Raw genomic sequence first — 24168 nt, forward strand, 5'->3', positions numbered from 1 at the left:
CATGTGACATCACCATATAAGGTTAATTTATTTAAAATGGGCGGGAAAAGTGTGAAGAACGTTCGACCCCCCATGCTCTAAACATTTAAATATTCCAAATCACGAAATATCACGCGTGAGAATTGCGATCTCGTTTACCGCGCATGCGCACACTGATTTTCCGCGATCGACCGTAAATAAACAGACGTGCATCGACGACTCACCGAAAAACGGTCGAAAATACATGTTGTCACGGTCGGGCTCGTTAGCAGGAGTAGAAGATGAGTCTCAGATAGTCAGTGATACAGTAGGTATAATTTTATTTTTTGCATGCTTTATCTATTTTATTATTTTGAGAGTTAAATCTACCATACTGGTCGGTCTCATAGTAAACTGCCAACGAAGCCTATGCGTTGGCTCGCAGCGGGACTGTGGCGATGACCTCAATGACCCGATCGCGTTCGATACACGCCACAAGTACCGCTGCGATATCACAGCATCATTGAAGACTTGCAAATTTGGGGAAAAGCATCTCAATATTATGCATTGTCAAGTTGCACAATGTCAGATTATCATAGCATGTTAGTTGTGTATATGCAGGTCATAATATCAACTATGGCACTACCCTAGTCAATGGTTGATGCATGTGTACAAAATGTACAAGCACAAGTTGGACACAATAATTGCATAAAGGATATAATAATTGTTGTAAATCCTTTCAGATCTTTATTGAAAAAGAAGGAAATTGATGTAATGTCTCTTATGTCAGCCCATGCAAAAAAACCCAAATCTGTGGCATTAATAATACCATATATACATGCTGGCTACTCGCTGCTGCCGAGAAAAGCCAAGTGACTGGAACCAGTCTAGTAAGGGAGTAGAAGTTGTTTAGCAAAGCAGAGGCTTTGCTAGCTAGTCTAGAACAGTATGAAGCATGCAGTCGTGAGAAGTATAGCTACCATGGGAGGTTAAACATTTGAGTTGCTGTAAAGCAAATTTATGTTTATGTTGTTTTTTTAGAATAACTGAAATTTATATTTAAATTTAATAATTGAACCTTTTGTGGAGGGACCGTGATTGAAAGTAGATTCTATCTACAAAGAGGTTTCATCTGTAAGCAAAAACCAGGCCAGTAGACTTCCCTAAGATTTTCATGAAAAAGCAACATTTTTAGTGTACATACAGCATTACACAATCTAACATTTACAGTACCGGCACATGTGTAGAGGGAGTGTGATTACACAATGTAGCTGGTACCCACTTACACAAGAAAAGATGAATGCTCTTCATTCTTTGTGCTAGCTGTACAAACTAGGCATTGTGCCAATCCATTGTCTAGTCCACACGGCCAAAGCCTTGAATGGCAATGTGACCTGTACACGGTACAGCTTCAGTTCAAGTCATAAATTCTACACAATACTTATTGTCGAGGGAGATTCTAAAGCAGCTGGCATCAATTCCACCTGTACACGGTACAGCTTCAGTTCAAGTCATAAAGTAGAGAGAACCCTTTCGAATCTTTCAGTCTATGGTGTTGCCAAAATGTGATGTGTTGACTAGGGTCCATGGCGTTGCCAAAATGTGATGTGTCGTCTCTTATCTGCAGTACCGTATTTCTTACCGTCTATGGTGCAGCAAAACAGACATATGTTAAGTTGACATGAGTCCAACCTTCCATAAACCTCTGCTCATCTTTTCTTTAACCATAGGGTGTATTGGACCTCCTAGCCAACCGCTGTTTAGCACAAGGTACCAATGCATGGACAGATACAGACCATACTTGTTACACTGTAACGACTGCAGGATGCCAAGGATTTTTGAATCTGCTTCCAGTATTTTTAGATCACGTACTCTACCCTACACTTACAGTAAGTTTATCGATAATGAATCCAAGGATCATAGGTCAGAGCAGAATTCTTACTGCAGTGCTCAGTTTTTTAGCTCATAGTTGGTGTTTATATAAATACCAAAAAGAGCTTATATGGGTAGTCAATGGCTTCTGTATGTCTGTATGTATGTATGTGGGTATGTACCGGTATGTGCGGATGTATGTCCGTCACATGCAAAGGCTCCCATACCGCCAAAGCTACCATCTCAGTATTTGGTGTACCGGTACAGGTAGATGCAGGGGTTGAGATGTGACGTTGTTCAAATGAACATGTCAGTGTCAAAAATATGCAAATAAGGTAAGAAAAGGGGGAAATCCTGCAAATTAGCAGGAGTGGTGGCAGTAACTGAAACAGTCCACACATCTGAGTAAGAGGTTTTTGACCTTTAACCTATTTGTATGCAGGGTACCTATTATGTGTTGGAATGGTGACAGTAACCGAAACAGCTTATTAGTTATTTCCTGTCATTGTTTATGAACTGTGACATATTAACAGACCTGCTCAAACCATGGATGTCTATTTTTGTACATCCATGGTTGAAACATTCTCTGCTATGCATGTTGCTAAAGTTGACCTCCAGTGCCTAAAGTTTCAGACCTTATTTACTTTTGCCATTCGTGTTTTTCTGGTTTAAATATTTCTTTTTGTTTTTCTGGTTGTACGTGCAGAAATCATTGTCATAACATCGACATAGAATTTTCCTGCACTGAACAGATAGAAACAACACTTATTGTTGATCTTTGGTATGTACCAATTCTGATCAAATTTGAGCGACACCATAAAATTGCTGTATTTTTTTTGCTAAGGTCTGTGTATATACAATGATTTTGAAAGTCTTGTACCATTGCTGTGGTCCCTCATTAATTAATGGTTATAAACGGTCAGTGAGGACATAATTTCCTGCCAAATATGCAAATTTCCACCTTAGAGTTCTTATATCTGCAACCAAATATCCAAGCGTGCCGTTTATGACCTCATTATAATATGCTTAAACCCCCCTGCAGACTTATCCAAAAATCTAGCAACATATTTAGATAATTATTGCAACTTCAAAAGAAGACAAAAGACAGAAACGCCTCATCTCCTTAACACCTCAGTTAATCCCGATCCCAGGCCTTTTCGAGCTGGGGTTTAAGTTAAATGCAAGAGCACAATGTCATTATTCAGGACTGAAGTTAGAACAAGGGTTCAGGAGCCCAGCCACAACACAAACTCTAAAAAGTACAGTATGTATCAGAATGCACTCGCGTACGCAGTTGATTCCATACAACATGGTAACACAACGCATCAATATCGTGATTACACATCAAACTTGAAGAATTTTACTAGAAAAAATGCTCAAAAAGCACTTTATGAAATTATGTTGTTGGTTACATCACCATCACTGCTTATACAAACTCTTCATTTGTGAGTTTATAGAGCTGCACCAGACTAAACTTTAACATTCAAAATAAATCTCAAACCGTAGAGTTGTTCGACATTATGGTGTGTTGAGCTCTCAAGCTGGAGTTCAAAATTTGTGCAAGCTCAAAAATGTTACGCAGCGTACAGGTCTTCTTGTTGAGAATATGAACCCAGGCTCCAGCCAATCAGATTGCTGGATTTCAGCTTAGCATATTATAATACCATTTATTTTAATATACCATACTTTAGTAACCAGTAACCAGACCATGGAATCATGATAACATTTACTGGATACCACACTTGATAAATAGACATAATGTGTATCATAATAATTGCTTCAATAATACCAATGATGGACGTTATCAGATGAATGTACCAGTTTTTTATCTCTGACATTGTCCAGTGTCATCAGTCTGTATATCTCAAGACTGATTTCAGTTTTTCTTGCTTAACTTTAATTGCTGAAATAAATAATAAATTTTCTCTATGCCTTTGATTTTCACCACTAATTAAAGAGCTAGTTATTACGCTACTGTCCTCAAAAGATTGAGCTTCTTTTCCTGAAGTGGTAAACTATTCAAAGATACCCGTGATAGAATATTGTAGAAATATTATTTCTTGAATTTATGTGCATTTTAACACAGGATGCTTCCTTTGTAACTGAAGTTCATCACATCAATGGTGATGGTGAAGACGCTGGTGTTGTCTACTGTGAAATGCAAGCTAGAGAGAACAGCGGAGAGAGCAGATCTCATCTTGAAATGCTCAGAGCCATGTACCCTGGACACTGTGGATATAAGGTAGGTACCGGTACATTATAATGTTCACTACCTTGGTTGAAGCACGCCATATTTAATCAAGAAATGATCTTTTGATTTACATTACTAGTCTACTGTCCAGGACAGTGTTTATCAAAGATATGTCCCCACAAAATAAAAGGAATATCTTTGTATGATAATGCCATCGGTTTTTAGGGATAAAGTCATACAGAAGTCCCATCGGTATCTTCTTAGACATTTGTTGGATTACTCGTAATTTAAAGCAATTCTCACATGTACTCTGTTGTCTTGAAGATACCATTTTATTCCAATGATAATTCTGTAAGTATTCTTTGGACTGTTTTTGTAGGGGCTGGAATGCATGCAACTGCAAGGAATCTTCCTTTGTATCCGTTGAATCATTCTTTCAACAGCACAATTTATAAAATTTCACCAATGAATTATTGCCTGTCTTTATTTCAGTCAGAGACTGGTGGTATCATGAAAAATCTCAGAGAAAGTACAACCAATGTGAAAGTAATCAACTATCACAGAGATTTTTACCGACCTGACAATCTGTGCCTTATCATCACTGGACAAGTCAAAGCTGAAGATATTTTTAAAGCCTTGGAACCAATTGAAGAAAAGATAATTTCTAAGGTAAGGAGAGTCTGCAATCAAAGGATTTGGTATTTGGTGTTGTGTTTGGTTCTGGGTCAGTCAACCCTGGGATAGTCGCCCACTGAACATTTACTAAGCAGACACTTATCCTGACCCTCATTCTACGGGGTGGATTAGACATGACAGGATGGCAAATGTACAGACCTGGGGAAACCATCCTCACACTATACCAAGAAATTTGATAGGCAAATGGTGTTGTAGGACAGTTAACCCTGAACACTGATACCAACCAAACATGTGCCAGGACCCCATCTCAAACCATAATTCCAGTGATAGGTTGGAAATGTCCAGTTGGTAAATACCGAGGTTGTACAGGGGGGTTAACTTCCTGAGAGGGATGGTCAGAATCCTGAAAGCATTTCCAGTCCCCCGTAACTATACTTAAAGGTATACGGTCACCTTTTTTTTTAATAGCCAATCACAGATTTTACGCGGGTGGGTTTAAAAAGGGCGCCTCCACACGGCTAGCCATGGCATACTTAGCAGCGTAGTCTGCATGCTCTTTGACGTATCAAATATGGAGGACAGCTACAGGTGTTACGGGGTAGTATGCTAAGCCCCGCCCTTTTATCATATATGGCATATGCAAATTTACGGTGACCGTGTACTTTTAACTGGTATATCTGTCTTCACCATTACTGGGAATTATTCTTGTTTGGATGGGGTTTTTTGTTGACTCTGTGTTTTACGTTGGTAACTTGAACAGTTGCTGCATAGTTAAGAGTGTTTTAAATTTGAATTTAATAATTACTATTAGAATAGGTGAGATGAATAGTTCCCAATTGTTTTGCAAATTTTGCATGCAATGGAGCAAACAATTCAGAGAAGAATTGGCAAACACTAAGCGCTTGTGATATTGAGATGATGACGCAAGGTAATTATTTAGTAGTTTATTTTTCTTGGCAAATAACTTAATAAATTGCAAGTTTTTCAACATACCATCACAGGGTGACCTACCAAAATATACCAGGCCATGGCAGTCAGCTGTGCCACCACTAGATGGCGCTGTTTGCAAAGTTGTACCCTATTCAAGCGATGATGAAACCAATGGAATGGTATACATGGGTTGGAGAGGACCTAAGGCCAAGGTGTGAAAACTTTAACTTTTCACTGTCATATCGTCTATTCTAATGATGTGATTTTACAGTTCAGTACTTTAAGTTATCTGAGCCTGCTGACCATATTGTAGAAATATAACAGAAAACAGGAGGACATTGTAAGATGATTTCCATATATTTTGTGTGTCCTATCTAGGTACTTTATACATTTTAACTGTAACCAGTTCTTAATGATAATTAAATGTTATAAATACCCTCTCAAATCTAACCTCAATGCATAGATGCATAGATTTCTGAACCCTCTGACTGTACTGGTATGTACTTACACATAACATTATTCACGACATCGTAGTATATCTACATTATATTGAATTGTACGGTACCTGTCAACTATCACAAACTTTGATGCAGGATTTCAATAGGATATTTCTTTCAGGGAAAACAAAATTCAGCTTGAAAAAAATATTCTTACACATATGTTGCGATGAATACAGTATGTCTAAGGAGCAACAAATGTTGATATGATATATTATTTTGTTTTTGAAATATTTTACTTTATTTTGATATCTTTGACAGGATTTGTACATGATGTCAGCAAATTCAATTCTTCTAGAATACCTGACAGATACAGCAGTAGCTCCATTGCAAAGAGAATTTGTAGAACTTGATGATCCGTACTGTAGTAAGGTAAGATTCAATGAGAACTTTTCTCGCCTTCTTAACTTTTGACAGACTGATAGTATAAACATGGTGATTCAACATCATTGAGTTTGGATTTAAAACTTCTAAGATAGATTTACCAAGGAGCAATTAGTATAAAGATTGCCTCAAGGTCTTTTGCACAATCTTCGAAGTGCTGCCTTACTTTTGTCCTATCATCTAAATTCTTAATTCCTTGTACATGTTTAACAACGGCAGCAGCTTGCTGCATGTGTTGTTGTGCATTCCTTTCTGATTTTCAGCCCCTGTCCATGCCCATCAGCCACTCTAGGAAGTAGGCTATTATTTTTCTATCTCTTGCAGATAACTGAGACGATGACTACCCCCACTCTGTCTGTCACCCCTCTATTCCCTTCATCTATCTCTCTGTTTCCTTCATCTCTCTGTCCACCACTGACTTCCTCTTCCCCATCCCTCTGTTCATCATGTCTCTCTCTATTCCCTCTTTCTCCTCCATCACTTCTTCTCCTCTCTCCTGTCCATCTCTAAATTATGACCCCTTTCTCTGGCCTGGCCAATTAGCACGGACTGCCGTCTGGCCTCACGGTGAGCTTTACCAAGAATAAAACTGTATCCTGGGCTTGATGAGTCAAGCCCATGGACGTTTATCATGTGGTGGTCTAGGTACTTGATTTGGCCATGCAAAAGTCCATGGGACACGACTTGTACAAGCGGCAAGCGAGGTCAAAAGACCTATGACAGTTGAAAGTCTTTTTTTTATGGTATTCTTTTAGTTTTGATTTTGCTTGACCCAGTGAAGGTTATGCCACTGTATATAATGCCTTTTTAGCTCCCATATATGCATATGTATATATGCAAATGGGAGGTATTCTTATAAGGTGGAAAAATTTCGTCTGTATGTATGTATGTATGTACGTATGTATGTATGTATGTATGTATGTATATGTATGTATGTCCGTCCTCGTCAAAAACTCCTAAACCGTAGCACCTGCTGTGTTAGTATTTGGTGTACAGGTGCACCTAGGGGTGGAGATGTGAATTTGTTCAAATGAACATGTCAGTGCCAAAAATATGCAAATGAGGGGGAAAAAAGGAAAAATCCTGCAAATGGCTAAAACTCAGTAAGTATTGGTCAGATTTGGTTGAAACTTGGTATGAAGATTTCTTTAGGTATTCTAAATTATGTGTGAAAAATTGGGATGAAATTTGCATGTTTGTATTTTAGGGTATTTTTTCGTTTTTAGTCAAAAAATCTTGTTCTCTGAAATCGCTCGTCTGATTGCTATGAAACTTAATATTCATGTTCCTTAGGATGACCTCAGTCATGCTTGTACAAATTGTATTGATATTGTCATATTTGTAATTTTGGGGCAATTTTCCCAATTTTTGATAATTTTTTTTTTTATCCAAAAACTACTGATTTGATAGCTTTGATATTTGGTATACAGGTATCTAAGATTAATCTCAATATAATGTATTGAAGGTATATTGAAACTGGCAATTTTTTTATTTTTGGGGCCATTTATTTCCTTTTTTGGTCAAAAAATTTTTCTTCTAAAACTTCTGATCTGGTAGCTTTGATATCTAGTGTACAGGTTCTTAGGGTTTATGATAATTATATATATTTAAAATTAGGATGAAATCTGCAATTTTGTATTTTGGGGGGCAGTTTTTCTCATTTTTGGTCAAAAAATTTGTTTCTCAAAATTTACAGGTCTGATTGCTTTGATATTTAGTAAACCGGTTCTTAGGGTTTTTGTTAATAAGATATATTGAAATTAAGTTGAAATCTGGAATTTTGAATTTTTGGGGCAACTTTGCGAAACTGTCAGTTTTACTGGGATATCTTTCATTTTGTATTTTTATTTTTAAGATTTTTTTCGTAATTTTATACCTACTGGAACTAAGAGTATATAATGTGGTGATTTAGTAAGCATTTGATATGGTAATTTTATATGGTGTTGAAATGCGGTAAAAATATCCTGGCAGATTTTGAAAAAATTCCAAACAAATGCCAATAAAAAATTCAGCCAGAGAAGGTTTGACAAAAAGAAAGGTGGGAGAGTGGGGAAAAAAGAATGTACAATGGATTGGATAAAAAGATAATGTACCTCAATCTTCCAGACACCGTCCCTTATCAAATGGTCCACCCCTATGTATTTTTGTGCGTAATTAACCATGCAGTGTGTTTTAGTTTAAGATGTCAAGTTAGTTAAGGATTTGAAAGGAATAGTCAAGTTCACCACAGTTTAACTTTATCTCTTGTGTCATCATCCTTGTGTACTTGGGTAATTGTTCCAGATGTGGATGCACCAGCTGTTCTGGAAGAAAACAATGTTTACTTTTCCTGAAGGGTTTCTGAGTTGATGATTGTATGTTGAAATTTCTCCATGTATCTGGTGTATGGGCAAAGTGTAAACATTGGTTGCATGTTATGTATTTCAGTCTATGTCAAATATTGTAAATGAAAAATCATGAACAGTTTACTGTGTGCTTGTAAAAGATAACATATTTGTCAATACATAAACTGCCTTGCAGATTGATTGTCTTAAAGATTATCACAGAAGTAGAAAAGGAAAAGAAACTAATCAAATTGCTGTAACATATTCACTCTCAGTGCCTGTATAGGCCTATATTAACTATTTTATCATTACATTCAGCTGTTTGTTATATCTTATCACTCTCCATGGGCCAAGGCACACTTGGGGTCAATGTCATCACTCTGTGCCAGTCTGTGTATGTCAGTCTGTCTGTATATGTATGTCCATGTTTCATACAATTGTTGACTTGTTTTGATAAATATATGGGAGCGAACAGTGATGTTGTCACTATTTTTAGGTTAAAGATCTGAAATTTACAGTCAGGGCATGTCATCTTTGTCCTTTTTTTGGTTGCTTTACCTGTGACAACTTTGGGTGACTTTGGGCCACAGGGTGACCTTTCACCCAGAGGATGGTGATCACTGCCTAAGGTGCGTCTTTTACCTGGCCGTTCAACACGCACTGAACCACTCCTATCTGAAGAGGTACCAGAGCCAGACAGGGTGGCAGTTGCTGTTGGCCCTGGGTGTGACCTTTCACCTAGAGATTGGTCATCACTCTCTAAAGAGCATCTTTTACGGCCAAGTTCAACGCAAACTGAATCACTCCTATCTGAACTGCTGCCAGGGCCAGAAACTGCGGCACTTGGTGTTGAGCCTTGGTGTGACCTTTCACCCAGTTGAATATCACTCTCCTTCTCAAAAACGAATTCTCTGAAGGGAAGTAGTTGGAATCGTCAAGAGAATCATTATAGGACTCACTATAGGACTCACTCTCCTGCATTTCAAACAGATCTGCCCAGCTCTCTTCACCAGAATACATGATAACTGTGTTTTTTGATATAGAAATGAATGAATTTTAATTGGAGAGAACACAAAATACACAGTCAAACAAATCAATGTCAATCACAGACTGACATAGATTTTAGTGTATGACCACCATTTGAGGTTGCAAGATGGCGGCTTTAAAACTAGCCACTATATAAAAGGCAATATTAGAACTGTCCCTACAGTTTTGTCTACCCAGGATGCATTTTGATTTGAATGAGCCCTTTCTGGCCCCCGTACCCATCAGCCACTCTGGGGGGTAGGCTATTATTTTTCTATCTCTTGCAGATAAATTTGTTTCATTTCATTTCAGGTGAAATATTCCATCATAGAAAATTCAGAGTCCTGTTTCTACATGAAGTTGGACAATGTTCCTAAAGTCAAATTACCACTCATCAAAGACAAGTAAGTGATCACTTAGATCCTCTGCATTATCCCTCACCACCCCAATCCCCCATCCACCCCAGTCCCCCATTGACTCTGTATATGGATTGAGCCGAGTCAAAATTCTCAATATTGCAAAATAGTTTCATGTCATCTTGCAGTTTTAGTGTACGGTATCTGTGATGTGTTTGCATTGATAGAATAATACCAATGCATCTGCATTTATTTCAAACTTTATTATGCATTATGAGCATGTACCTGTATCTTTCAATGTGCTTCAAAATCCAAAAATACGTAACATAAGAACTAGTTCTAATAAAATGTTCCTATTGTGATGAGTACGGATATTTATCTTGTCTGCCTTGTACGTTTTAAGATTTCACAATCACAAAAGTCCTGAGTCAGCTTCAGCGTTCTCACCAGGCCGCGATTCCGCGACATTCTCGCGTATTTTTCTGTTTTGTCACGGATTTCTTGGGCGTGCGTGCCAATAGTGGCGCGCCTTTGAAATTATAAACTTTCGTGGTGCCAGCCGTATGGCCGGCCGGCCGTATCATACAGCCAGTACTTTTCACCATGGACGTAAATGATTGACGCGAGTAATTACACTTCCTGGTTGAAACCGAGGCAATCTGGAAGCAATACCCGTCAGAGGGCATACTTAAACCACAGTCACTTGTGATTCGATACATGGCCGATGTGTGGTATGCATTACGTATACCACACAGCGGCCGTCGTGTATTGAACCACACGAGACTGTGGTAGTCTGACGCACTGGACGTGTTCGCCTTGCATACCCGGTACATACCGGTACATGTCCACGGAATTCGCGGAAGCTTGAGGCGTCACGGGCACGATAAATATTTTCATAGGCTACGACAACAATGATCCGAACTACGAAAACACAAGAATGTAAAGCTTGTATATCCCTAAGGAATTACATGAACATTTTTCGAAAACTACGAACTTGAAGCTGGTAGCATTATACTGTGAGTTCCGCATGGCAACCAGGGTCTGGACGGGCGCGACGTTATAGTGTTCGTGCCGTTGAGATTCATTGAATTTTTGTTTTCAAAAAATAACGCAACTTTGTCTGAGATAATTTTTAGGTCTTTGCTATGTTTGGAATCATGTATAAACTTCGCGGGAGATACGTGTTGCGTGATGTTATCAGGCATTTGCTCCGTTCCTCGCCCACGCGACCTAGTAACTACGACTGGAAATGATTGACAACTTGCCCACTGCCGATTGATAATATTATTCCAAAAGTAGTTCAGAGGTTTAAATGTGGAATAGTTGGAGGAAAGTTCTCTTATTATGCAAAAAATTATCAATTCTTGGCTTGCGTATGTGATAAGTATATTATTCCAGCGAACTCATACGTGAAAACATGGACGTCTTTTTTCCATGCTTCGATCAATTGACAAAATTTGTAGCCTTGGCTGGCGACCAAAATTTCACGTCAAAAGTTGATGATTGTTTACAAACATCATAGGGATATGTTTCCTGATCTAAATAGATGCCATAGCACTGACATGGCCTGTTCCTTCTGCCGATTGTGAAAGGGGGTTTAGTGTGCAAAAAAACGTAACTAATGACAGAAATCAACTTGGAGCTGAATGGCTGGACACTCTAGCAACTACTGTTATGGTAGAGGGCCCCGAAATGGACTTTCACACTGGAAAGAACGAAAGTCCCATAGACTTTTCATTAAGAGGCACTGATATTCAATATCAGTTGATATGTTTACCGAATGTTTACAAAAAAGTTGTTAAGCTGAATGAGTTGTTGAGTCCTTTATTTTTTCCATGCATAGAATAACGTTCGTATTTGCAGTTTGACTTTTTTAACATATTTATATATTGTCTCACAAAAATCATCCGTTGTCCCGCTTTTTTTTGGTCAGCGGGACAAAATGTCCCACAAGTTTTTTTTTCTGGTGAGAACACTGCAGCTTCATACATGTTCATGTACTATTACTGATATGTCAAATTTCCTTGTATCAAACAGAGAACTCACTACGAGACAGTGGCTCATGCAGTTGGTTTGAAGTTTGTCAGATTATTTACAGTGGAAATCAACAATGATGACCTATGTTTCTCCATATTAACCCTTTGAACCTGGCTCGGACATAAATGTCCGCTGATGTCATAGAGTACCAGGGGGTCAGGGTGCAAAGGGTTAATAAATAATGATAAATAATGATTGAATGATCAGCTACTGCTTCACTACAGCTGATCACTCACACACAGTTTTCTTTCATTGTGGTGACCTTTCTAATGTCTTTTCATGATTTTCAATTGCTATATTTTCATGGATTATTTTGTTTCTTACCAAATTACAGTATCAATATTCTTTGGTGAAGTACATAGCAACAAAAACTCAATCAGAGCTACAACCACTTTGGTTCCCACCCAATCTTAAATACTATAGTTAGTGTGTGAAATGTATATCAACACAAAACACACAGGTAAACATCTCACATCAGTGCTGATTATCAAACACCAAGTGAAAGCAACTTCAACACAATTTGTTTGTTTGTGTTTTCAGAATGATCAGTGTTCTTAGTAACATTGCCAATGGCACGGAAGCAATAGACATGAAACGCATGGCAAGTATTATCCACAAACAAATCCTGGAATCACTGAATAACATGGAAGAGAGACCTCACGATACCTTTGCATTCATCATCATTGGAGATGCACTCTATGGAGATATACAAGAAGATGTGAGTAGATACTACTGACATTGAACTCTTGAAATGGTACTCTATGTAACCCTCTCTCTACCATGGTTTGTTCCAGTTACATCATTTCTACCCATGGAAATAGAGATGAACAAATAGAAACCTATAGGATTTATCTTTTCAGTTTTGCTGAAGTATTGTTACAGAATCCTTCATATCATATTATCTTTGATGTTTTTTTTCTTCATCTGTTTTCTCATATACCCCTCGGTATTAGCTTTTTCAACCCAATGCTCTGTAAACAGTTCCACTAGAATCATGATTGTACAGACCTAATATCCTAGGGAATAAAAGTTAGAATGAAACGAAATGAATTCTTCTTGAATGAAATGCAACTTAAACTATCAGACCGAGCAGCCTTTAATTTGAAACATTGTTTTCATTGTATCACACTTTCTATCTTTTCAGTTGGAAGGGAGATTAAACCAAGTATCTGATTTTAAGAAGTTAATGAAGGAGCCCACTGAATTTTGGACCACCATGCTTGATGAAATTTATGTCAAACCAACAACAGTGACGGTAGGTACAAACCCATGCTTGATGAAATTTATGTCAAACCAACAACAGTGACGGTAGGTACAAACCCATGCTTGATGAAATTTATGTCAAACCAACAACTGTGACGGTAGGTACAAACCCATGCTTGATCTTCTACGGACAGTAAACAAAGTGACTACTAGCAGCCTGAACAAATATACAGTGTAAGTGTTGCTCAGGGATCGAAAATAAAATCTTGGATTAAGTGATGACACTTCTCACAGAGACATTACAGTTTTAAGATGTGTTTCATTTACTGCTTCACAACAACAGATAATTGGAGAGCCTTCCAAGACTTTGATGAAAGAGATGGCTGATGCTGAAAAGGAGAGAGTTGCCAAGCAACAAGAGGAGCTTGGTGAAAATGGATTGAAAGAGAAAGAAGAAGGGTTAGAGAAAGCTACAGAGCAAAATGAAGTTAGTACATCTTAAATATACCATGATTTGACTGCATTGTATAGTTGACTGTATTTCACTGATATTCCATGACTTATATCCAGGGAGTGTTTTAACCATACCAAATCTTAGTGTTTAAGTTAAACAATGTGTAAGTGTTTCTGTTTGCAGTTTAACAATCAAGCCAGCGAAGTGCTCCAATATTTTAACTTTGGTATTCAATGTTGTGCCTATATCATGTATAACCTTTGGACTGACCCCATCAAAATTGTACCACTGTGATAACCTTTGACCTTCTGTGGACTTACCCCATCAAATATGATAACTTTGCCCTCCCAAGGACTTTCCCATCAAAACGTACCACTGGGATTTAATTTAATTAAAAAAAATCAATAATGTATCATTTAAAAATTTAGCAAAACTGCAATCGCAGGCAGATATACATGTGATTTTGGTACAATGTTCGACATACAGGACAAGCCAATAGGCAAGTGCAGTAATTGTATAACTGCATGTGAAGTGGGGTCATTGCTATTACCGTACTCGTCCGAGTATAAGCCCCTGCTCGTGTATAAGCCCCCTACTGATTTAGAGGATTTTAGAAAATGCATTACATCCGTGTATAAGCCCCTACCCTAGTGTAACTCAAATACAGAAAGGTTAGGAGAGTATATTTGGTCATTTAACGTGGTAACATTAATTTTAGATAATAAAGAAACTATCAAAAGATGTTAAAACAATGGGAAACTGTAGTTCCCTTGACAATATCGTAAGGAAAATGATACGTTTTTCCAGTACTATCTTGATTCTTTGACCCTACTCACCCCCGTCGCCTAAATAGAATAGTCTCACTCACGTCCGCCATTGTTTATTTTCATTCACGGCCACGATGTTTTCAAGCTTTGAAACATGCAGTTTCTTTTGTTTGAAGCAATTATCCTTTCATTTGTGAAGACTTTTCCTGGTGACTATTACAATTTTCACTGCTATGTTGTTGTTTTCACAAGATGTAGACAGTTTGATATTGGAATATTGAGTTGCCCTTCCATATGGGCAATGCATGCCTGTTCACATTACTGTTGATCAGCAGCATACATGACGTCTTTGTTTCAAGTTGGGGTTTTTTTCGACGCTGAAATTTCACCAAAATGTCACTTCTGTATTCAGAGATTTACAATCAATTTCTTTGGATGTGTAAGTCGATTTTGAAAGCGATAGAAAGATCGAGTGGTGTTGAAAAAAATCGTGCATAAAATTAGCATAAATTAAGCGTCCATGCCAGATAACATGGGTTGCTCGAGTATAAGCCCCTCCCCTAGTTTTACCGCTGTTTAGTGTTGCCGAACGGGGGGCTTATACTCGACGAGTACGGTATGTTATATGAACATATGTTTATGGCCATTAAACATAGTTTCCTTTGTAGTTTTTGCACAAAAATAAAGAAAAATTCATAAAAATTGGTAAAATTTTGCGCTGAAATTTTGCTGGGAAAAATTATAGCATTCGAAAGGGTTAATTTACCACTTCATGCAGCATGTCTTATTTTTTTATTGCTTTTTTCCACTGAGAAAAGAGCTATATTCTCTTGTTATTGAATGTCAAACTCAAACAAACTCCTATCTTATATGATCATGAGCAGATTGAAGCCCCTACTGAGATGGTGAGTAGCCTGGATGTTCCTGACACAAGCTCCATTCATTTCCATCCAATAAAAAGATACAGCAACCTGACGGCAAATTTTAAAACCTGCGATGCCATGGACATCTCCAAAATACCCTTCACATTCCAACTGGATGACATTCACTCTAATTTTGTAAAGGTGAGTCAGATGTTAAGTTTACATGTCTTATCACCTGATGTCTCTCTAACCCTCTCTGTGCAATCTTGTGTATAAAAGTTTCCATAAACTGAGGTCAGTTCAGCCACAAAAGAAATGATGATGTAAGTTATCATTTGCATTGCAATTCAATATTAAGCAAATCACAATCCTTTTGTAGTCTGTCATTAAGTTTAAGCATGGTCCCTCTATGGTTTAAGCATCACATGGCCGCTGTGGACTGCTACACATTAGATACATGGAAGTATTAAAGTAAACAAATCCACTCCTCTCATCAATCTTTATTTTGCCTTACCATCTTACGCAGCAGTCTAATTTGTACATTGTAATTTCATTGATTTCAGTTTTATGTCACCATGGATACATCCAACTTACCTCCAAATCTTCGTCCTTATCTTGGATTGTTTGTTGAGCTCATTCTGGAGTCTCCAGTTCTCAGGGATGGAAGTAAGTTCAAACAATTCATGGCTTTCTTTTCCAAACCAGTAAGAAGGAGATATTTGAATATGTTGGCAGTCCATCTACATTTAACATTCTTAAAGATGTTTGTAACCATTGAAACAGATAAAAGAACTTGTCTTGCATTAGTTTAACAAATCAATTGGTATTTGACGGATACATTTTGGTTCTGTACTTTTGACTTGATTTAAATGTTTAAAAAAATGAAACTAATGATGGCTGTAAAAGTTAATTAAATCAAATTTTTATCTTGAAATTAAAGAATTGTCAAAGTCAGGATTAAGTTTCTCATTGGTGATATGGGTGATGTTTCTGGTGACCTTAGAGATTCTAAAAAAGGTTTTGAAAAAAGATAAATGACTTTGTAGCTCAAGTACCATGACTGGGGAACTGTAGTAAAAATAACTGACTTACCAACACAGAGCAAACACACTGGGTCTTGTTATTAAACAAAGAAAGTGTGTCCCCAAGACTATGGGCTTAGACACCTTCACTGTATTGAGGAATTTGATGTGAGATTTGTACTTGCCACTCATCTCACTGTCTGTGTTTGCATTCCATCTTTCAGAACTTATTCCGCATGATGAGGTGATCACACAGCTGGCATCAGACACACTGGTTGTCAAGGCATCGCTAGGCATCGACGGAGCAAGATTCAGATGTGGTTCTTATGAACAGCTGGCTGTTCTGTCCATGAAGGTATGTACATACTCACATCTTGGTATTTTATGAATAGCGGGAGAACAAAATATTGGAAAAAAGCATCAAAGTTACAATGATTGAAGCTATGAAATGACAGTCATAACTGTACAGAAAACTTATTATTGTTTGGTATTACAGGTTGAAATGGAGAAATACTCCATTGGAGTAAAGTGGCTGTATGAGCTGTTGTACAAGACCCAATTTACAAAAGACAGACTTAAGATTATTTCAACCAAAATCGTCAACGACGTGGCAAGAGCCAAGCGTGAAGGTCGTAACATAACATCGGCTATCGTCAAAGACTTAAACTTCCAGAAAGGTGAGTAACACCCACGTACCGGTATATTGCAGATCTTGCCATGTTTACAGTTTGTCCTAGTGGTCAGCCTCCATAGTGACCCTTTTCACATTGGTTACTGTAAGTGATATTTTACATATTTAAGACCCCCTTTAAAGCAGCTACTTCTCCTGTATTAATATGAATCATGTTATAAATTTATGTTTTTAAATGGGGAAGTCTGTTTTCACCACATTTTATGATTTGAATTATATATTTTGCAGTGAAAACTGCTACTACCAACAGTAGTTTGCAAAGATTTTAAATATAAATCAACAATTTGTGTTCGCAGACAGACTGAGCTATCGTGAAGAAATGTTATACTTTATCTAACTGAATTTGAATGACAGCTATCAATTACCAGTATACCATTCACTAGAAATTTTTCTGAATATTTTCAAACAAATGTCTCAGCACTACAGCAGCAAATTATTTAAATGTGATCCTGACATTGATTTCTCAATGAACCCAACAATTATCGTGGATGATCTGCTCCATGCCAATAACCTTGTAAATAATTCACATTTTGCCGAGTGTGAATCACAGGAAATGCTATGAAGTTAAGCAAAACTTGTGCCATTTCAGCTGCAAATATTTAAATTCATTTGAATATAATTGCATAACATTTGCATATATTTTTAAAACTTAACATATCTAGATATATTTGTTTTTAATTTGCATATATATTATTTCAGTTTAATAAATTTCTTTGTATATTTTTTGGTATTGTAGATGCATCTCTCTGCATGCAACTAATAATTTTGAATATATTTTCACATATTTAATTCTATTTGTATTCATTTCCAGGCAGCAATCATCATTCTTCCAATATGATCCGGCAACAGAAGTTCTTATCAAATCTGGTGGAAACACTGGAATTCAATCATGAAACGGTAATGTTTGTAGTTGGCCACTTTTGTCTTTGTTTTACTATAATGATGGATGTAACCTTGTGTTTTATTTAATGGTGTTAGCATGGTAACATCTACATTAAAATCACAATTACAGTGAAAAATGGATAACTAATGGAAAAACTAAACCTCATCTTCTCAACTAACCTCTACATAAGTCCCAGTTTTCAAGACACTCCATCCGCATATGTTTCTGTGCAATACTCTCAAAGTGTTAATTATAGACAGAGATTTGATATACATTTTGTAACTATTATTGCTAAGCATCAAAATTGGCTAATTTCATCTTGATATTCAATAACGATAGATTTTATTCTGTTTCTGATAAATCTGTGAATTTTAATCCAATTGAAAGTCACTGATTATACAGACACCTAATGTCTCTCAAAAGTAAAGCTCTATTGTTCTATTTGTAGATGTTCTGAAATGCTGCTGGTTGTAAGTTCACATTCAACATCCATATGTCTCTCAGAGTGTCTATGTGAAATCATGGTAGTTTTGCAGGTTGTTTTTATGCATTATTAGATACCACAGTATGTTTTTGAAATTTGTTGGGCGATATTTGATCTCTAGGATCAAATTCTGACACTGTCTTCTCTGAGTCTGTTCTGAACATATGTTTGCACAGACTTGATTGAGACGAAGTCACCAAATAGAAATTTCAAACAAATTTGATACATTTTAATGTAGTTGTATAACCATGCAAATTTAAGTAGGTAACATTCAAGAAGTGGTAGCGCCACAAAGCGATCATGTTACAACCGCCACAAAGTGTGGAATACCCATAATGGTGGCACTATCGATTCTATTATAATACTAACATTCACTATCATCTGTTATTGACATACTTCTTACTGAATGTTTGACAGTAATTAGTTGCACAATCCATGATCTATGTACAACAACAGACTAATGAAGAGCGCCCTCTATCAGTTGTACAATTTTCACCATGAGTAGTGTGATTTTATCATAGCAAAACTGTCAAGTGTATCCATTATACCTGTGAAAGGAAATTGATAGTTGAAATGATTAATTTTAGTTTTCACATTTGATGAGAAATCTCTCTGTATCATTTCAACAAAGGTATGAGGAAGATTAATAAGTACACTGGTTGGCAAGTGTGTAGATGTTGAATGTAGTGTCTTATTACAAACAGTGCCATATGGTGTGTGTGTGTGTGTGTGTGTGTGTGTGTGTGTGTGTGTGTGTGTGTGTGAAGCGTTCCAAGGTGTTGTTTTAATCAACCTTCATGTCATGTTAGTAGAGAGACCTGCATAACAATGATTTGCATCCCAGCCATTTTGGTATTTTGATCAAGATAGGTGAACTTTTCTGCTGTATAATTATTTGTTGCACGGAGTTTGATATTTACTGATAAACACTGGTTCACTTTACAGTCACTTTCACCAATACATTGAAACACATCTTAAAATGGTCTTTTTAGCTGATATTGGAAACTATTAAACATAAGCTTCATTGACAGTTTGTACAGCACTTCCTTAACTCTTTTCCTGCCAAGTCCATATTTCACCACCAGGTCAAGATGGTTAAAATTAATGAAACACAACACATTAACATAATACTGTACATTTGAAGGCTGTTGAAAACATAATACTGTAAAGTTGATTTTTTTGGGACAAAAGATGCTATAACATACCGTACCAAGCCAAGTGGGTGAAAATACGTCATGTTTTGGCTCAATACCGCTTTTTACTGACTTGGCTGATGGGGAAGTGATACAGTTATTACTGTCTGGCAGGAAAGGGTTAATGGCAACTATTGGAATCATCCTATATCTTTCTCTGTTACAGTTCAGCCTTCACATTTAACCCTTTCACCCCCAGTTCCATGTATATAGGTCCAACTTTACCATAGAAAACAATGGATTTGGGACAAACCATGGTGGTGAAAGGGTTAAGGTAGAATGTGCCTCAGGGAAAGATATTCAAACTCAAATTTTTACAGTTCTTTTCTTATGCACCACTTGTTAAGGCTCATTTTAAAGCTCTTGGAGTAAGAATAAATTTCACCGTCTCTGTTTTCGAAAATATAAAATTTATTTTTCCCCTTAGAGTTAACACAGGGATGATGGCCATTTTGAATTTCAAATATCGGTAAATGTTTGGCAATTTGTTTCCCTTTGCACATTTCACTAATGAGTCATTTTCAACAGAGAATGCCGGGGTATTCACCGCCCTAATATCCTGCATGTAGGATTTTCATACTGCAATAAACAAATGGCACACATCAAGACTGCAGACATGGTATTCACTCAAAGAATACATAGAGAATAGGGTATTTGTTTCTTATAACATTTATTTTATTTCAGATAATCAAAGAACTGAATGAACTCAGGGATTTCTTGACATCACCAGCCAATGTGCGTGTTCATATGTCAACAGATCTTAATAAACTGTCACCTTTGACCTCTCCACTCTCGCCATGGATGGATCACTTTGTGACTTCTCATAAGGACAATGCTGAAAAACAGTAAGTAATCGCCTCCTGCTGAAAACATCATTGAAAGAGGCTGCTATCCCCCTGAAAACAGTAGTTCCTCATTTACCTGAACAGTAAATAGCCATCGAAAGTCGAACCCCCCCCCTCACCACCACAGCACAGTAATTAGCACTAGCATTCTCCTTCCTTTGAAAAAAGCAAGTGGTCGTCTCCCCCCTCAAAAAACGAAGTAAGCCCCTTTTAAGTCATAAATATCCTCCCCCTAGAAAAGAATCTTAGCTCCTCCAAGAGGAAGAAAGCTACTTATTAAAGAAGGATAATGGGATGCATTGATTTTAACTATGAAATGGAAGAATGTGTTTGCCAAAAAAATGGCCAAAAATTGTGGCCTTTGCACTCCACATCTATCATTACTATAAGGTATAAATAATGTCTGATGTAGATAATCTTTATCAGTGAAGTCTGTTTACATCAATGATAAGAATGAAATTGGGGCAATTTCGAATCTGTGTCGGTATAATTCAAATCTTGACAATGCTAACGTGATACCGGTACAGTAACATGTGATATCGGGGAGTCACCTACAAACACAAGCATGTGATGAAACAGTATTCCAGTGTGACTGTAGTGTAGAACTATCAAGGCAGATACAACTGACTTGTCATTCAGTGTTTAACACAGTACATGCACAGACTTTCTGTACTCACATACACATCCGGGTCAGCTCCAAAATTGGAGACTCATTATGATAATGTATTCCGGCATTCAGCCAATCATCGACCAGATTACATCATTAATAAAGTACAGGTCACGCTGGGTCACAAATTACCCACCAAGTGTGATCGGCAGTTTTGGGCCGCTTATTAAGCCCCTGTCTTGTGAATTTCGACGAATTTCGACAGTCAACATAATCCACATGTTCTGCAGAAGGTCATGTCAACAAGGAGTCCGATTAGTGAACAGATATTCGAAATATTGACGATTCATTTCTACCCCCAGTTTATCGATTTCGCTCAAGTACCGAGAATCATTTTGTGGATGTTCGTCATCTCTATTAGAAATACTGTTATAAAGGTTATTTGTGTAGGTACGCGTATAACATTTTGCAAGAAAGAAGAGCAATGTCAGAGCTTTAAAACGATACCCGTTTTGTAGTTGTCAAACGCAGACTAAAAATGGTACGCGATTTTGAAAATGTGTTGACAGAGTGGCCACACAACTGTTCCCATACGGTAGAATTTGTATCGCTGCCATCTCCGATACAAATGGGGTATTCTGAACGATCTGTGTAGGTACACGATTTATATTTCGCAGGACTTCAAGCCAGAGTCTAGGAATCACAGCGATATATGGGGTTTGGTTGTCTTAGCCAGAATAAAACTGGTACGCGATTTTGAAATTGTGTTTTGACAGAGTGGCCACACAACTGTTCGACACTATGACAGAATACGGCGCGGGAGTTCGACACAGTATGGCGTACGTAACGAAGGACGCATGTGGAGGTTGCCAGGAAATACAATTTTTACTGATGGCGCGCTGGCCGCTGATTGGCTAATGAGAGGGGGAAAATATTATGGTATAGCGTCTCCAATTTTGGAGCTGACCCGGACTGATACATCTACCAGTACAGTACATACATACAGTTATACCCGGTACATGTACATGTATGCATACAGGCAGACAAGCAGCCATACATCCGGCACCCTGCATACATGTACAGACATGCTGGTATGTACCGGTATATACAGACAGGCACAGACAGACATGCAGATACATGTACCACACATACATTTTATATATATATATATATATATATATATATATATAGTATATATATATATATATATATATATATATATAATATATATATATATATATACACACACACACACACACACACACAAGCATGCATACATACATTTTATTTTATTTTTTATTTTATTAATAATGACTTCCACAGCCGAGGCCATTTATGGAAGACTGTTAGTAAAAATACAGATACAGAGTTAAAGCATGAAGACAAGACGAACAAACTTTAACAAATACTGAGAAAACAATGTTTTAAAACATTTTTAAAACCATTTAAATTTACAGAAAAAGGATCAATGTCATTGTATTCGTTTAAAAGCAAATTAAATTGTCTCGGAATTCTACTAAAAAGAGAGTCACGAACACAATTAACTCTACCAAATGGCACATGAAACAAAGTAGTACGCCGAGTTGAAAACCTTGGTACATGAATACTAAAATATGAAGCTAAAGCATTAACATTAAACTTTGCATTTATGCATTTATATAAAAATATATAATCAAAAATAGTCCTCCTTGATTTTAATGACTGTAAATTGTAAATATTGCACAACGAGTCAATGTCATTACTGTAAAAACCAGTAATTCTTTTATGAAGAAATGTTAAAAATACATGTACATACATACCGGTATATGTATACATACAGGCAAACATACACACACATATACATAGATACATTTGTATATACAGTACATGTATGTGCATACAAATGTTAAGACTATTTTATCCCAGTAGAAAGGAAAACATTTCCTGTTAGTCACATTTGAAAAGTATTGTGTTAAATTCTCATCTTTGTCACTGCCCGATAAATTAGCCAATATGTCATGTCTCTTTACATCCAATTGTAAAGGAAAGTTGTTAAGCTCATCATACCGGTACTATGACACAACATGGATTATCTTTGATCACAACACTCTGCTGGCATCTTGCTTGATGATACCAAAAATCTGTTTTACCACAAGAAAACCTAGGATGTTAATCTCGTGACCCAATGATAGTGGGTTCAGTCGACTCTACTTGGCTCTTTTCTACCCAGCATTCATTGGTGATAAATGCTGGTAGATAACTGATTTTCATATAATATGACATTACACTACAGCAAAGACAGTGATTTTGTCTCCTTAGGGGAGATACCAATACACTCTATGAACAGGCTGTGTTCCAAGTCCACTCCCATGGCTTTAGCAATGAGACTTTGTTTAAATATTGTGTACATTTAATGATGATAAAAGTAAATGAGCCCTTTTGTCTTAATTGTATTTCTGATTTTCACGTACATGTATGTAATACACAAATATATTGACTGATTGACAGCCTAGACATAGGTCATAAAGATATCGATACAGTATATTTGGGAAGGCTGCATTCCAATCCCCATGGCTGTAGTAATTAATATAACTGTGTGTAAATCATATCATGTTTAATTTTGAAAACTAGATTAATCCTTCTTTAAGTATATTTCACATGCATGTATGTAACACACAAATATATTGATTGATTGACAGCCTAGCAATTGGTCGGAAATCCAGCCAGCTATTGGTTCCCTTTGAATCTTCCCCAACACTTGGTGTGATTGTCGGTGTAGGATCCGTGGAATCATCATACTTCATGCAGACCATACCATGTGTGGATACATACGACCATCAAGATCTACCAGCTATCATGGTCTTCATGGAATACCTATGTGCATTGGAGGTAAGAAATAACATACTGAAGAAGTTTATTAACACCATGACAGGTACCAATCATTTGAATAGCGGTTCAGCAACATT

At 37.1% G+C, this 24168-nt stretch overlaps 1 protein-coding gene across 2 annotated transcripts in view; it reads left to right on the forward strand.

The window, feature by feature from the left end:
- Positions 1–24168, forward strand: part of LOC139141719 (uncharacterized protein C05D11.1-like) — a 46930-nt gene that overhangs the window by 8505 nt on the left and 14257 nt on the right. The window contains exons 1-17 of one of the 2 annotated variants that reach the window (XM_070711341.1): positions 160–286; positions 1689–1847; positions 3917–4072; positions 4514–4690; positions 5659–5799; positions 6346–6456; positions 10131–10222; positions 12752–12929; positions 13356–13466; positions 13758–13901; positions 15520–15699; positions 16062–16164; positions 16745–16875; positions 17017–17197; positions 18023–18108; positions 20456–20616; positions 23902–24091. In XM_070711341.1, the coding sequence (XP_070567442.1) occupies positions 224–286; positions 1689–1847; positions 3917–4072; positions 4514–4690; positions 5659–5799; positions 6346–6456; positions 10131–10222; positions 12752–12929; positions 13356–13466; positions 13758–13901; positions 15520–15699; positions 16062–16164; positions 16745–16875; positions 17017–17197; positions 18023–18108; positions 20456–20616; positions 23902–24091 (2364 nt within the window). In that variant the 5' untranslated portion in view covers positions 160–223. Of the gene's footprint in view, positions 1–159; positions 287–1688; positions 1848–3916; positions 4073–4513; positions 4691–5658; positions 5800–6345; positions 6457–10130; positions 10223–12751; positions 12930–13355; positions 13467–13757; positions 13902–15519; positions 15700–16061; positions 16165–16744; positions 16876–17016; positions 17198–18022; positions 18109–20455; positions 20617–23901; positions 24092–24168 lie in introns of those variants that run through there. The other variant, XM_070711332.1, reaches the window with a different exon arrangement.

This window comes from Ptychodera flava, chromosome 1 (assembly GCF_041260155.1).
Source record: "Ptychodera flava strain L36383 chromosome 1, AS_Pfla_20210202, whole genome shotgun sequence".
NCBI lineage: Eukaryota > Metazoa > Hemichordata > Enteropneusta > Ptychoderidae > Ptychodera > Ptychodera flava.